Genomic DNA, 17,028 nt, shown 5'->3' with positions numbered 1-17,028 from the left:
TTTTTGCATGTTGACTGGAAGAAACTCACTGACAATCAACGTTGTTATTAGATCCATAGCTATAATATTTAATATAGGTAGCAAAAACCGGCATTTATCCCCATTGAACAGAGCGCTGGCACTCACGGCCCACAGCGCCCCCTGCTGAACGGCACTTGATGTGTTACGGGCGTCAGTATTTGTCAATTGTTGATGTCACTGGGATGTCAAATCTGCGGCTGCTCCATAGACAATGAATGGGGCTCTGACTTTATGAGGCCATAACATTTTGTGTGAGCTCTTACACCCAAATTAGGTTTTAATTATTCAGACCTTCTAGCAATGCTAAAATATAAACATAATTTGGGTGTAAGAGCTTCAGATGTTACATCACAGATTGGAGGGTTCTTTGATTTCTAGCTTTAGGAGAGAGTGGTGTATGATGTGGTCACAAATACTGACTGAACTGTCTGTGGACCAACTCCAGTTAGTATCTTGGTCATAAGGGATAACTTGCAACAGGGTTCGCACAAGGTCCTTGAAGTGCTTAACACATTCAGTGCCAATCACGTGTTAACACGTTTCTGAGTCGTCTTTCATTTTTATCGATTTTAATACCCTATTCAATGTCAGGGAGCTGTATGTTGCCTGTAAAAGACATACTGGGACTCCGAATGTGCAGTACCGGCCGCATCCTACCAGGCGGCGGTATCGAGCAACCTTTGAAACATTGTGTCTTGGGCTGTGCGTAGATTATATGGGACCGGGCGGACTTTTCTTTGTCGGGCAAGTGGAGCGGTTGTCCCGATCGGATTGAGAAGAATCAAGTACTCCCGGTCCGTGTTTTGTGATGGATTATGTTGGCGACACGATGGACATAATTACTTGGAATGGCGATCAGATCATTGGAATATTCTTTTTGGGGCACATCCTAATCAAGGTAAGGGCTATATGATATCAATCTTGCGTTGATCCGAGCATGCCTTCATTGTGATCCGAAAGTGTTACTGTAACGTTACTCCACAACGTATGCCGTTGGTGGCGATCAGAGAACCCCCCCCCCCCCCCCCCTTTCATGCATTCATGATGGAACATAATACCTATCATATGCATTTGATTTTTTAATTGTAGCGTGTGTAGGGACACACGTTGCGTGCTATTACCAGCCTCCCATTGAATTTCATTTTGCAATGTCTGTGGGAACCCTGTTGCAAACTCCACACAGAGGTCCAGGACCTTCTTGCTGTGTGGCACCAGTGCTAACTCCACACAGAGGTCCAGGACCTTCTTGCTTTGTGACACCAGTGCTAACTCCACACAGAGAGGCCCAGGACCTTCTTGCTTTGTGACACCAGTGCTAACTCCACACAGAGAGGCCCAGGACCTTCTTGCTGTGTGGCACCAGTGCTAACTCCACACAGAGAGGCCCAGGACCTTCTTGCTGTGTGGCACCAGTGCTAACTCCACACAGAGAGGCCCAGGACCTTCTTGCTGTGTGGCACCAGTGCTAACTCCACACAGAGAGGCCCAGGACCTTGTTGCTTTGTGGCACCAGTGCTAACTCCACACAGAGAGGCCCAGGACCTTGTTGCTTTGTGGCACCAGTGCTAACTCCACACAGAGAGGCCCAGGACCTTCTTGCTGTGTGGCACCAGTGCTAACTCCACACAGAGAGGCCCAGGACCTTGTTGCTTTGTGGCACCAGTGCTAACTCCACACAGAGAGGCCCAGGACCTTGTTGCTTTGTGGCACCAGTGCTAACTCCACACAGAGAGGCCCAGGACCTTCTTGCTTTGTGGCACCAGTGCTAACTCCACACAGAGAGGCCCAGGACCTTGTTGCTTTGTGACACCAGTGCTAACTCCACACAGAGAGGCCCAGGACCTTCTTGCTTTGTGGCACCAGTGCTAACTCCACACAGAGAGGCCCAGGACCTTGTTGCTTTGTGGCACCAGTGCTAACTCCACACAGAGAGGCCCAGGACCTTCTTGCTTTGTGGCACCAGTGCTAACTCCACACAGAGAGGCCCAGGACCTTCTTGCTTTGTGGCACCAGTGCTAACTCCACACAGAGAGGCCCAGGACCTTCTTGCTTTGTGGCACCAGTGCTAACTCCACACAGAGAGGCCCAGGACCTTCTTGCTTTGTGGCACCAGTGCTAACTCCACACAGAGAGGCCCAGGACCTTCTTGCGTTGTGGCACCAGTGCTAACTCCACACAGAGAGGCCCAGGACCTTCTTGCTTTGTGGCACCAGTGCTAACTCCACACAGAGAGGCCCAGGACCTTCTTGCTTTGTGGCACCAGTGCTAACTCCACACAGAGAGGCCCAGGACCTTCTTGCTTTGTGGCACCAGTGCTAACTCCACACAGAGAGGCCCAGGACCTTCTTGCGTTGTGGCACCAGTGCTAACTCCACACAGAGAGGCCCAGGACCTTCTTGCGTTGTGGCACCAGTGCTGTGCACTGCGTCACCGTGCCGCCCAACAGTAAAGCATGATTTAACAATCATCTCTCAGTTTCACTTTTTTGAGGCAATTTTTATGATTTGCTTGTTTTGGCAGAAACCACCCTCTACAGAAATGTGTTTTTGTCTCCCTTGTAACAAGAAATATTAAATTAATATAGGTTTTCCACATGTAACCCACCAGGAGTGAAACTTTTTCACACGCAAAGTTCATGTGTGGGTTCTCAAACTTTTTTATACCACAACCCCATTTTATTTAGGATTTCTTCTGGCGACCCCACACTTAATGTATCGCGTAATTTCAATGTGGAATTAAGGAATATCAAAATAAAAGCACACGTTGTTGAACTTGATCATGCATATTTATTAGAACATTTTATTACAGCACTATGTTATCAATACACATTTATAAAACGAGGCATATTTACTTTGGGTCGTGACCCGTAGTTTGAGAACCGCTGTGTTGGAGAATGTTTGCCGTGGGTGGGGTCACCCCCTTCCTGTTTAGCTTCAGAGGTATAATCACGGCACATTAAACCTGAACCTAACAAATGCTGTATGTGGCTGCTGTCGGGTGAAAACCTTGTATCTCCAATTTAGCAGATTTTCATTGTTTTACTTTAATCGAAACTTGACATGTGTAAGATGTGAGTCAGTTTCATCACCCTCCGGGCCGTAAAAACCCATTCAAAACCCCAATGGAGAACTTCAAAAAGACACAAATGTCTTCTAAAAATGAGGTTGTTTTTATTAATTCCTGAAAAAGTTTTGCAAGGTTTTTCACCCGACAGCAATGATATTTTAATCAAGCAACCTTTTCTTTCCCTTTTGACCTGGTTTTTATTTTTTCTGTTCTTCCCTTACTCTGGTGCTCAAGCATGCAGGCAGAATAAGGCTTTTTTAAATATCAGTTGTGTCCTGCCAAGCAGCTCCGCTGTCACACACACAAACCCTTCCATTAGCCCTCGAGAGAAATCTCCTCCTTTTTGCTTGTGTGTGTTTAAATTCCATTCCAGCTGCCCACGGTCTCCTCCGTGGCACAATGGGATGTTATTTTCAGGGTTTGCACAAGGTCCTTGAAGTGCTTAAAGTGCTTGATTTTTTTACCAAAAAAAAGTCGAGGCCTGGAATTCCTTGAAAACAGCCAATCTTTTAACAAGGTGCTTAAAAAGTCATTGAAATTCAAATCAACCATTCGCATTGAATGTTCATCCATGATTCAATTGTTCTGAATCAAGAAATACATTTAAAGTGTAACTAATCGTCGGAAATTGGTTTTTAACCCTTGTGCACGCCTAGCAATGGTGGAACTCACTGGGCTTGGTCCTTAAATGATACATCATGTTTAAAGCCATATAATTTTACCTGTTTACTATTTTTAAAACATTTTTCTACCCATGATTAACAGTAATAGCATAATCTCAATATATCTCAACATATTACTCATATTTATGAATTATAACCACTCAAACCTGTGTTTGTTTGATAGAACGTGTTTTTTCATCGAAAAAAACAGATAAATGTTGTTTTTGACCATATTTACCATTTTTTTTGTTGATAAATAACATTTAGAAATATCTCGACGAATTACCTCTGAATACGAATCAAAAAAAATATTAAAGATTCGATGACTAGTTCGGCCAGAAACGGCGTTGAGGCGAAACGTTACTAAGCGCTCAACTGACCTAAATGTGCTGCGGGCGGTTCCAAGTGTTTCTGCGGCAAGAATCTTGGGCTCTGCTTGCTGGTGGGAGGAGAACCAGACCTGCTCCTTCCTCATTGGCGCGCGCCGGCTATGGGGGGCTTGTGTTTCGGCGTGTGGCGCGCTGTGGACTGCGCGGTCCGGTTCGCCTCTGGTTCTGTCTTGAAAATCCACTCGCTCCCCCCCCCACCACCCCAAAACCTGTGTCCGGAGTTTCAATCACCGGCAGCCCGCCACAGCCTATCTCACCTCCCCTGAATTGTGGCAAAGTTATCTGTGGAGCGATGACGCCACCATGAGTTTTACATCGGTAACAGCACATCCCGGCATATACAAGGTCCTTAGCTCGTGGAATATGCAAAGGGTGGGAAGATATATCGAGAATTGAACGAATAAGAGCATATTTAAAAATGGTAAAAAATGCCGTTTTAACATTGGCGCGGATGGGAGTTCAAAAAGGGACTAGGGGTGAACAAGGCACTAAATCTGTAACTATTTTTCTAGAGTGTTTCATGTTATAAGCTTTTCACACAATGAACATATATGTAAAATTAAGATATTTACCCAATTTCATGAAATAATAATAAACACAGACACCGCTGTGCTCACACACACACTCAAAATATTTCAAAAAAGTAGAAAAAGGGACCAGGGGTGCACAAGGGGCCATAAATATTGGATCCGATTTTCTTTTTTTTTATATATATATATATATATATATATATATAAAACAAAACAACATTTAAAAGAAAATATAGTGCTTGGAAAAGTAATTGAAAGTCCTTGAATTTCATTTTGCAATGTCTGTGGGAACCCTGTATTTTGTTGTTTCAGGTGTTGACCTTCGATGGGAGAGGAGTGAGCGGCCATGCCAACCACATAGCCATCCACAGCGCAGTCAGGTACCCGTCAAACCTCACACGCCGTCCGTCTGTCAGGATACGCTGGAGACTTGAACGTGCACCAATAAAACAGCCCCGTAGCCTGCATTCCCAGACTCTATAATTATAAACTGTACAGACACACACCACCATGTGCAAAACATCCAGGCACACATCAACGCCACCCCCCTCCCCTCCCCCCTCTTGCAAGAGAGAGAGAGAGAGAGAGACGCTATGCATAATTGATCTATTACACAGTTGAGAGGTCATCCAAACACACACACAGCACATGGCCTTGCTCCTCGAGAGCATCTCACGTTCCTGGGGTTGGTGAGATGGGAAGATAGTTCCGGTCTGGATGGGTCAGCCAAGCCAGTTGCATCAGACGCATGTGGAATAAAGGTTGCATTTCTGGGGGGGGGGGGGGGGGGGTCATTGCGGTGTGCATGTAGCAGTGTAGTGGACGCATTGTGCTGATGCCGTAATTGCCGATATCTCAAGCCCCACCCTCTTTTATTGGTCCTCCCATCGCAACTCTGTTGCTTTCCTCTGACAAACAAAGTTTGAAAGGACTTGGGATAGGTCAGTTTGAAAGGGCTTGGGATAGGTCAGTTTGAAAGGGCTTGGGATAGGTCAGTTTGAAAAGGCTTGGGATAGGTCAGTTTGAAAAGGCTTGGGATAGGTCAGTTTGAAAGGGCTTGGGATAGGTCAGTTTGAAAGGGCTTGGGATAGGTCAGTTTGAAAGGGCTTGGGATAGGTCAGTTTGAAAGGGCTTGGGATAGGTCAGTTTGAAAGGGCTTGGGATAGGTCAGTTGACCGCTCTGCTAGTAGCATTAGTCTCTTCCTTGGCTGAGCCTCCCTGGCTCCCTGCCAGTCTGTAGAGCTCTGTGGATAAGATGTTGTGTGCTGCTCTCCACATCACATCCCATGATTTGCATTAGTTTGGAACTCAAGAGAGGATGTGCGTGCGCTAGTTTCTCAATGTTCCAAATCCCAAGGGTTTTTCGCTCTCTCAGATTCTATTTCCGGCCCGTGTAAAATAAATAAATAAAATAGTGTAGAAGCGAATGCAGGAAGCCTCGTGCTTTCCATCAACTCGGATTAACCATGGGATGACGAGAGTTCGGGGGGGGGGAGGGGGGGGGGGGTGAAACTGTCAACCCATACTAGAATGTGACCATCCATACAGTAGTCCATTACTTATAATGAGCAGCATATGATAATTCCATGAAATTATCAGGTTGTTACTACAATTTCAAGGACCGCCACCCAATCACTGAAGAGAAAGAAGTACACCCATTGGCACCCGTTGGCTTTGCAGCTTGGCATTTCCTTGGGGCTTACAGTAGTTGACCTTTTACCCATTTAGGCTGCAGCCAGCGAGGCAGAAAGTTTAATCTCATTGTGGCATTATGGGTAGTGGAACCATCACACCCTGCCAGACGAAAGGAAAGGCTGTATCAGTAGGGCTGTATAGGGTATCAGTATAAGGAGCATTTCCCCCAATACAATAACCCATACCAAGAGTTATACAACATGTCAGAAGTAAATACAATAACCCCATACCAGGAACCCCTTCCTTACAATATCATATTCATATGTAATAAGTTATCTATCAATATAAAAAAAGAATATACCTATCCACTACAGCAAAAGATAAATAAATAAATACAAAAAATTTATGAAAATGAATTATATCTCCAATAATTTGAATAAATAATGAATACATAAAAATGATCCAAGTTTATATTGTTCAGCAAAGGTAAATTGAGCAGATTGATACTCTAAATTGGCTGTTACTTAAAAGTGCAATCAATTTGACAACATGATTAGTGCCCCCCCTGGAATTTCCCCGAGTGATGTCTTTTTTTTCTCTACTTGCAGTTATCTTGCCTCTACTGGGAAACTACCTGATGGTGAGTTTGAAGCTCCACTTAATTGCTCCTTGATTAAGCAGTATTCATATATCTCAAGAGTGTTACTGTAAAAAAAAATGTGCCTGCTATAATAATGTAATGCATCATCTCAACAAGTTTGCATGTTATGTTTGAGAATGAAAGAGAGGGAACAGTAGCTGTTCCGAGTAGATGTTTATTGGTACAGAGCGCCCTCTACTGTTCAAATGAGTTGTGTGCGTCTCCTTCCAAAATGTTCCGGTGGCTGTGTGAAGTCACTTATTTTGCTTGGAAAACAACAGTGGTGTCAGGTGTCAGCCATGACCCTGCCTTATCTAGATCTTACTGTGTACAGTGTGAAATACATCTCAATAAATCAGACAACTGTTGTATTGTGTGTGTGTTTCACACAAACACGCATTCCTTTTAATAACCCAAACTCGCAACCCCTCTGTTATGAATTGAAAATGGGGGACCCTGATGTAAACCAGACGAAAGTCTTTCTCTGGTCTGAATCCCCTTAACAATTGTGTGTATTGAGCTATACTGTATTGTACCCATTCTGCAATCTGTTAATACAATTTTCAATCAATCTCTTAACTCCATATTGGCTTTGGTATTCCAAATTGTCTGAACTTGGAACTTGGAAGATCAGCTCTCTGGGTCTCTCTCTCTCTCTTGCTCTCTCTCTCTAAGACCTCTATTTTATCATGACTATTCTACTTATTTTTATTACTATTTACTATTATTACTACTGTATTCTTGCACAATCGTAGCGGGCATGGCCAACTGCATTTCACTGTATGCCCTGGTATGAGTGTGAGGGAGAGAGAGAGAGAGGGAGAGTGTGTGTGTGTGTGTGTGTGTGTGTGTGTGTGTGTGTGTGTGTGTGTGTGTGTGTGTGTGTGTGTGTGTGTGTGTGTGTGTGTGTGTGTGTGTGTGTGTGTGTGTGTGTGTGTGTGTGTGTGTGTGTGTGTGTGTGTGTGTGTGTGTGTGTGTGTGTGTGTGTGTGTGTGTGTGTGTGTGTGTGTGTGTGTGTGTGTGTGTGTGTGTGAGAGAGAGAGAGAGAGAGAGAGAGAGAGTGAGAGAGAGAAAGAGAGGCAGAGTGAGTGAGTGTGTGTGTGAGAGAGAGGCAGAGTGAGTGAGTGTGTGTGAGAGGGAGAGAGAGATAGATAGATAGAGATATTTGTCTGCCCCGGTGTGACTCTTTAAGCCTCTTTACTCTTTATGTGCAGTTAGGCTGTCTGCTCGTTTCCAACAGCTTACCGAAGGAAAGCCTCTTTCACTGGTAGGTAGGGGTGTAACGGTACACATATCTGTACCGAACCATTTATGTACTGGACCTTCGATTCGGTACGCACTGTGTACCGAACGAATGCAACGGTATGTTAACCGCCAACGGAACGCACACGCAGAACTTTTATTTGCGTGCAGAATTTGATTCAAAGCTCCCAAGTTCACCCCCTTCCCAAAATATAACTTGCTCAAAGGGCCGGATGTTGTTCGTTCAGCCTACGCACACACACCACAGAGAGATGACCTGTAATTTAGCATAGCCTCATAGTATGGCAAACGCACACGGAACATGGAAAGCCAAATAAATAAACTTTTTAATCTTAAGTGTAACTAATTGTCGGAAATTGGTTTTAAGCCATAAATAGTGGATCCGATTTTTTTTTCAATAAAGAAACAGCATTTAAAAGTGAATTGGATCATTTTAAATGCCCTTTTAAAATGGAAAATAGTGCTTGTAAAAGTACTTGAAAGGGTTTGAAACCTTTCTAGATGCAACATATTATGCCAGTTGCTGTATAGAAAAGGTTCCTCGCTTTTCCATATCCCACACAATGTAGACCACGAAGAAGAGCCTGGGTGTGTCAGTAACTAGTCTGTGCTTTGTCGGAAGTAGGGAGTGAGTGTTAAATAGCATTAACGGCTAACTGGGTCTCTTCTGTCTGTTGTCTCCCACAGACTGTCGTCTGCTGTCCTTGGTGACCGTTGGCGTCCTCAGGAAGTACCTGTCCTGTCTGGACCTCCCCCTCAGCTGGCTCATGTCCTCCCGCCTCTGCTGCATCATCGACTCAGAGGGCTACAGGCAGGCCAAGGTGTGCTGGCATTAGCCTGCTGCGCTCAAGTAGACATGCACTGTTTGCTGCCAATGTCTCTCCTGCTATTAGATTCGATTGTACTTTATTGTCATTATATTTGCATACAACGAGATTTGGGACTCAAACTTAAGGTGCAGAAGTGGAATATAAAATCACACGAGTAATAAAAGAGAAACATAAAATACTATACAGAAACATAAAATACTATACAAGAAACATAAAATACTATACAAGAACCGTAAAATACTATACAGAAACATACGATACTATACAATAAACAATGTTACAATACAATATATAAAATAAGAACAATATACAAAATAACAATCAGTGTCAGACTAGTGAGTGGGTATTGCACTGTGTATATTGCACTTAGGGGGTAGGATGTTGCACAGTGTGGGAGGAGGGGGAGGGGGGTGAGTTATTGGTGCATATTGGAGTTCAAGGTGGTGATGGCTCTGGGCTCTCTTAACTCATTCAGAGCCACACCCCTTTGACCATATTAGGGCTAGCGTGCCAATAAGGAAGTCAATGGGAGGACGAGGAAATTTGCGAACGCTTAAACTATATCTTATATCTATGGGTCTAAAACACCCCTCGCTTATCAATGACTTGCTTGCAGTCAACATGTACGAAACGGATAGTTTTTTCATTGGTACATTTCCGTTTTATACCGTTTTGAATACGAGTATAGTTTTGGAGATGTCTAGTAATTCCAGAGAAATTCCGCGATAATAGCTCTTTAGTGGAATACACAAAACAATAAAACATGTTGTAATTTTTCGGCTGATTTATGAATCGTTTTCAAATAAACGCTAGATTATCGATAGTATATGTGTACTTATGCACGCTAGAGAAGCGGGCTGAAAATTGATTATCCATGCCGTGGTCAGCGCTAACGTTACGCGCACACACACACACACGCTGTGATGGCGGAGGAAAAAAATTCTGATTAACCCAAGACTGGTAACATAGAGTCCTTACCTCACATCAGATGTTCTGCAAAAAGATTAATCCAATTCCTGATCGCCATTCCAAATATTGATCGTGTTTATTGATCCAACGTTATAGTCCAAAACACATAATCGAAAGCTGCTCCGAACCTCCCCAGTCAATGTGGTATACGATACTGTATGCCCAAGAAGGGAAAACCCCGGACCGGAGTTTTTTTCTGATTCACAGTCCCACCCAATCCAATCCAATGATGTGCAATACCATCCGGGAGACGATAGGCGGCGGTATTTGCCCTTTGCCCCGAGCTCAGACCCATTCCCAATGATAACGTCAGGCTGGATGGATGAAAAATTTATGGATATTGCTAATAAAAGAAATAACTATTAAAACCCGGGTTTTCTCTGGTCTTGGCACTCAACGCATGGCGAGTTAACCCGACTAATCTCGTGGTTGGCACTGAATGGGTTAAAGGAACACGCCAGAATTATGGAAAATGCGTATCGTCTTCTCCAGAGTCAGACAAGAAGATAGCTTAAAACTCCGGGAGAGGTGTTTTTGGCCCAACAGCTGGGCTAGTGGTCCGTATCCGCTTCCATGCATGTGTGCTAAGCTAGGCTAGCTTGCAGCCGGATAGCTTTCTACTGAATGCACAGAGAGGAAATTGGTATCTATCTTCTTGTCTGACTCTGGAGAACATGGTAAGCGCATTTTCCCATGATGTTGGCATGTTCCTTTAACAAGCATGTTGTGTCACTGTGTTGTAACTGTTGTGTATCAGGAGTATGTCAGTGAATTAGAATCATAAATTGCTCTCCCTCTCTTCACAAACACAAGTATTTACATTAAAGGTCCCATGCATTATAAATGGCCTTTTCCAGTGTTTAGCATTGTATCCTAGCAATTGGGGATTATATCAATGTGGTCTGTCGTTAATTATCATATTGACTCATCCAGTCTAGTCTCGTTCACAAGATCTTCCCTCACTCAACTAAGCTGTTCTGATTTGACGGTATTGCTGACGTGAATAAGGTACTGATTTGCAGTAACGCCACCTCTATGGTTGTAGCGCATAGTGTAACCTGACACTTCCTCAAACAGAGCGAGGCATAGAATGAGAGAGAGGGAGAGAGAGAGAGAGAGGAGCTCTCTGTCGGGAAACAAACCGTGCGCGGGGAAGCAGTGGCACACACACATTTACACACACAACCTGGACCCGCGGGGAAGCAATGGCACACACGCATTTACACACACAACCTGGACCGTGCGGGGAAGCAGTGGCACACACGCATTTACACACACAACCTGGGCCGTGCGGGGAAGCAGTGGCACACACGCATTTACACACACAACCTGGACCCGCGGGGAAGCAGTGGCACACACGCATTTACACACACAACCTGGACCCGCGGGGAAGCAGTGGCACACACGCATTTACACACAACAGTGTGTAGCAGGGGAAGCAGTGGAGCGATAACTTTATGCTCCGTGTCCCTCCCTCTCTCTCTGTCTGCCAGTCGCAGACTGTGGGTGACTGTCACCCAAAGCGCTTATGGGCGGAGCCCATCCAAAAATAGCCTGAAATCCTGAGGCTGAAAAATGATGCTTTTGAGTACTTAATTAGAAATATAAAACAATGAATTTTTTTTTTTTTTTTAAACCTTACAGAGGTGTTCCATAGACTCACAGGAATTGTGTAAAGTTGCCCAAATAGTGCAAGGAATAGCAATGCATGTCCCCTTTAAATCCCAGCTTTTAAGTAACCATTGAAGGACATTAGTGATTAGAGTTTAGTGTCTCATCCATCTTTCAAACAACTGTTTCTTCTTCTTCACCAGGGGGCGATGTTATGCCATCGCACTCAACTCCTGTGGTTCCGTTACCTCTACATCATGTTCTCACGGTACATGCTTGTAAACACATTCCAGATGATCCCGCATGGACCCAAGAACCTAAAGGTCTATTAAGTCTCAGACACATGTGAATGCATTCTATTAAAGTGCCTGTCTACTTAATAGCTGAAATGTAGCTAGTAGCTTCCCTTAAGGTCTGTCCAAAGAGCTGTGCTGTCCACGGATTATAGATCTTTACTTTCTGTAATACCTTTCAATGCCCTGGATCTATCAAATAAAGTTGTGATCATAATAGCGCATGACATCATTTTGTTATGTTACAAGTTGTGTGTGTGTGTGTGTGTGTTTTTAGATGGAAGGCTGTATTCCATCTGTCTACCGTTAGCGAATATTGTGAGATTGATGAATAGGACATAACGTTGCTGGACTATCGACCTAGTTAGCCCCTTTCGTGACTGCGATGCACGGCTACAGGGTTTGGGCGAGTGAATCCACACTCGTGGTATTATTATAACTCATTTATTGTGTAACTCTAGCCCCTTAAAACTTACCACAGTCATGGTATCCATAATAACTTCAATCGGTTCGGATCCTTTGAATGAAATGAAAATGTAAACAAAGACTGGCCTCACGTTAGAAAGTAGCACTGGTGACGTGAAATCACTGAGCCCAGAGAGGAGTGGTTTGGCAAAAAATTGTTACGAGTATATCTGCTTAGAAAATGTAAATGTCGAATTCAATTATTTTTTATTTCTCCACGTGGTAAATACACAGGTCACAACATGTTTACAGGAACGTTTGAGTTGTATTTGGAGTGTATTTCGTGACTGTAGGGGACTGTAGGGAACTTCAGGGTAAAGGTCTGACCCTCTTCCAGTGATGAAGCTAAGCTATGCTAACGGTGCGGGCGTTCCCTAAGCCTAATGCATGCAGAGAGACAAAAAAGGTATGTATCTTCTTGTCTAACTCCAGGGAAGATGTTAAATAAGCTAATTTCCCAAAATGTTGAGTTTTCCTTTAAGTTTGTTTTTGTTGTCAAGTTAAAACTTAAAAGATATCTGTTTAAGGTAGATTTAGAAAAGAAAAAAAAGCTATTAATTTGCGATTAATCGTGAGTTAACTATGGACAATCATGCGATTAATCAGATTAAATATTTTAATCGATTGACAGCACTAAAACTAACAAAAGAACCTAACTAAGTAACCAAACACATGGCGGTTGAAGACTGTGTCCTTGTGGCGTCTTCTACAGTCCCCTTAGCGAACCCATACATAAGGCATAAAACAACCCTCGTTTCTGTCATCTACCCAGTAAAATGTTGTATGTGATGGCAAAGTGGGGCGATTGTTAGGCCTTGGTGGAGGTCTGCACTCTACTGAGGCCGTTCATAGTTATAATCTGCAGACCTGTAATACTGTAATGATTTCATACTTTTGGAATGCTGCTTTACTTTTATATTCTCATTTGTTACACTGGAAAGAAGAAATAAATAAAGAACTTTGAAATTGTTGTGCTTTGAACAATGAAAAGATTGCTTCTTGTTTTTATTTTAATAATGTTGTAAAGATTAGTTAATGTTCATATAGTTTATGTAGATGTACAAAACATGCGTATTCAGAAACAGTGTTATTCTCACAGGTAGGCCTGTTTTCTCAGCTGCCTGGGTGTGCTGCTGTGCTATGTCTGGACATGTCTCCGATGGTCTTGTGGGCTTGCATGCTTTCTTCCCACTTCTCTCCGCAGAACTTCTCAACTGTGACACTGCGTACAGTGCCTGGGTCTAGACAGTGAGGAGCGATGCCTGGGGATAAACAAACAACAAAGGCCCACTCATTGTTTTGAGTCACTAATACCCTTTGTACGGAAGCGTATTGCCACACCAGAAACAGAAAAAAATAATCAGTATCACGTTATAACGTGATAACTTCTTGTTTTAACATAAAACGTTTCACGGAGCCTTCGCCTGTTGTGTCCTATATTCGTGCGCTTCCAATTATGTCTTGAGCGCACATGAGACCTCAGGGCTACCAGTCAACTGTTTGTTTGTCTGTCACGGTGGCCCTAACAAAGGTAAAGCGCTGTCAAAACAACGCCTTGGTTTTGCAAGGGCATCTTCCTTTGTTACACCTTGGCTGGACAGGTTCCCTCCGCAGGCATGAGAGCGCATTCCACTCGTGGTGTGGCAGCCTCTTCTGCCCTGCTTAGAGGGGTCTCGGTGGAGGACATTTGCGCTGCGGCAGCGGTGGTCCTCCCCGGGTCCTTTTGTCAGGTTCTATCTGATGGACAGGACTGAGAGCTCTGTCTCTCATGCAGTCCTTAGTGCTGGGACCTCATCCCGCTCTTATTGTAAATGGCTGGGATGTGTGATGTGATACTCACATTTTGTGCGTTTTATGGAGCTGCGCCCTGTTACGCACGCTGTCGGTGTTCTATCCTTATGCTCCTCATTAGGATGAGTGGGGCTAGGACCACCACCGCCTGAGACCAACTTATCACGTTATAACGTGAAACGTTTTATGTTAAAACAAGAAGTTATCGGGCGGGTTAGGGTCCGGGTTGGCCGACCGTCCATACTGACACAATTGCCGGTGTTAGCGGGTGGGGAAACCCGGCGAGGGTCGGTCCTGGTCGTTGTAAACAGCGACTCCTACAGCTCGGTCGGGGCGCCTGCACAGCAAGGGAAGGATCTGGAGGGAGGTAGTGTGACCTTCCACATGTTACATTCCCCCAGTGAGAGTCCGCGCTGCCAGGTGAAAAGAAGCGGTGGGCTGGGTACACATGTGTCGGAGGAAGCATGCAATAGTCTCCGCCCTCCCAGACCGACGGTAGGGGGCAGAGTGCGCAACGACCAGGAAGGGGATTGGGAATTGGCATAACGACTAACATTGGGATGGGAGAAAAACGGAAAAAGATAATAAAATAAATATATATAAAAAAAGAAGTTATCACATTATAATGTGAAACGTTTTATGTTAAAACAAGAAGTTATAACATGATACTGATATTTTTTTCTGTTTCTGGTGTGGCAGCAATACGCTTCCGTACCTTTGTATTTAATCATGACTACTAAATGTTGTATTACACTAAATAATACAGGGTAGTGTGGTACAACTTTACATTAGGAGAGTTTTAAACAGTTCAACAGAAGGTGTGTGTTGTGCTGCTTACCGTAGCCATCAGAATTGGAGCGTGGGGTGTAGAAACTCTGAACTCCACATGTTTTACAGAAGGTGTGCTTGGCCAAGTGCGTGTTGAACGTGTATGTTGTGAGATTTTCGGATCCCTATGAAAGGAGAGAAGTGTCGGCTATGCATTACTGATGACGTTGTACTATCATCATCTTCTATTAAATTGTATCAGTCATTTTAGGCTACCTACATTCCTACCTGTAGAAGTGTGAACTTGCTTTTTGGAACAATAAAATGATGGTTTTGCTTTTTGGTGCAGATGCTGCAGCTTGAGAAATAAGTACATGATTATATTAGCCAAAAATATTAGCCAAAAAACAATATTGTTTACAATAGCTGGGTTTTATCGGTTTCATTAGAATGCTAATAAAAATGTTTTATTCAAGTCTTTGTCAACATTGTTCCATATGGCCAACCATACTTGCAGTGGAAAACAAGAAGGGCTGCAGAATGCCAGACTTGGAATCTGATAGCCCCACAGTGGCAGCCGCCTGCATGTTTCACAACATCCATCCGCTCTGAAAACAGAACGCATATTATCAAAGCTACCAATCATTTCACACTGGAAGAAGTTGAACTACAGCAAAGCTATACCCTCAGGACAAGTGTATCGTTTTAAAGTTACTTAGAAAAATAAATAAAAGATTGATTGATTGATTGATTGAAAAATGTATTAACAGATTGCAGAATGGGTACAGTACAGTACAAGATCATATCCACATACCGGCATGCAAAGCAATACAAAATGATTACAAATATAATACAAAGGGAAGTCACATGACTGCATAATATAAAACTCAATTGAGTGTATTGCGAAAGCTATAGTGCACACATGTCATGTTAATAGCTGCCTGCCAGTTGGACGTGAACCCTAATCTGGTTTCTTCACAGAAAAAACTTTTTTTTTTGTTGCATGTGTCTTGCATAATCATAATCAACAGTTAGAAAAGTCAACAAAAATTGTATCTGAACTTTTAACAACTTGATCAGAACAATGGTCTAAATAATGGGCATATCAAATTAATAAATAATGTCAGTTTCATTATAAGATAAGAGCAGAATTCGTATGTATGACTGACACGCGAGTAGTCTCAAAGTTATTGTTCCTTTATTTGATAGACAAAGAAATATGTTGTAGTTTAAGTAGTTAACTACACCTCAAATTAGGAAGAAAGAAACGTAATTAACAATTTAAATAACTTGAAATAATTTGAACTACGAGCAGGCTAATGCAAAACTAGTTTGATTTGTACTAGTGAAGCTACTCACCACCAACACTGCATATCAGGATCTGCTTCTTTTCTGGCCCTTTCTTCTCTGCAATCTATTAAAACTATTTTACATTCAAGGCGGATGGATACATATTTTACGAGAAGAAATAATAACTATTACTTAGCTACATAACTATGATTCCCTATTACAGCTCCGTTCCGCACGCAACAATAAGAGTTCCAGATCAATTAACTTCCGGTTTGGACGAGTTTAGCCTTCAAAATAAATGCCCGAAAATGTATGTTTTTAAAAACATACATTTCACATGATCTTTGTTTTATTTAACAATCAAAGTCACCAAATGAACTGTCAGATTATTGTTCGATGCCATGAAATTGTGAAAAAAAACATTTATATACGCCTAATAATGTTTATTCACTGCATACATTTGTATAAATTACAAGGTAGGCTACTGCCAATTTCAGAATAAATGCTCAGTGGTCTACACAGCGTGTCCGAACAATTGTTACTGGCTTTTAGAACCACTCGTACTAGACAAATGTGCCATTTTCAGAATATGTTGGGCACTGTAGGTACATTTGTGCCGTCTCAACATGAAAACTATCACACCTTTCAGGAAGACCACAGCTTTCATTATATATCCCTATCTAAGTTAAATCTGTGTCTGAGCAATTATTGCTGGCCAATGAGTACACTACACTGTGTTGAGCCGAAAGAGCTATACATAACTCAACCCAACAATGCAAGACTCTGGAGTGTTGAGCTGTTTATG

The 17,028-nt window shown here is 43.0% G+C and overlaps 1 protein-coding gene and 1 long non-coding RNA gene across 2 annotated transcripts in view; one reads left to right on the top strand and one right to left on the bottom strand.

The window, feature by feature from the left end:
• Positions 1-13,466, top strand: part of pigl (phosphatidylinositol glycan anchor biosynthesis, class L) — a 67,453-nt gene extending 53,987 nt beyond the window's left edge. The window contains exons 4-7 of the mRNA XM_084319716.1: positions 4,981-5,048; positions 6,912-6,943; positions 8,894-9,027; positions 11,820-13,466. Of these exons, the coding sequence (XP_084175842.1) occupies positions 4,981-5,048; positions 6,912-6,943; positions 8,894-9,027; positions 11,820-11,948 (363 nt within the window). The 3' untranslated portion in view covers positions 11,949-13,466. The remainder of the gene's footprint in view (positions 1-4,980; positions 5,049-6,911; positions 6,944-8,893; positions 9,028-11,819) is intronic.
• Positions 13,467-15,037: 1,571 nt separating this feature from the next.
• Positions 15,038-15,508, bottom strand: LOC311232882. The gene is made up of 3 exons (XR_014619988.1): positions 15,445-15,508; positions 15,222-15,291; positions 15,038-15,141 (listed from the first exon to the last, which is right to left on the bottom strand). It is a non-coding gene; the product is annotated as an uncharacterized lncRNA (long non-coding RNA).
• Between the last annotated feature and the right edge of the window lie 1,520 nt (positions 15,509-17,028).

The sequence above is a fragment of the Notolepis coatsorum genome, assembly GCF_963971535.1.
Source record: "Notolepis coatsorum genome assembly, chromosome: 8".
Taxonomy (NCBI): Eukaryota; Metazoa; Chordata; class Actinopteri; order Aulopiformes; family Paralepididae; genus Notolepis; species Notolepis coatsorum.
Note: the sequence above shows the minus strand (reverse complement) of the source record. Positions and strands in the feature narration are given on the sequence as shown.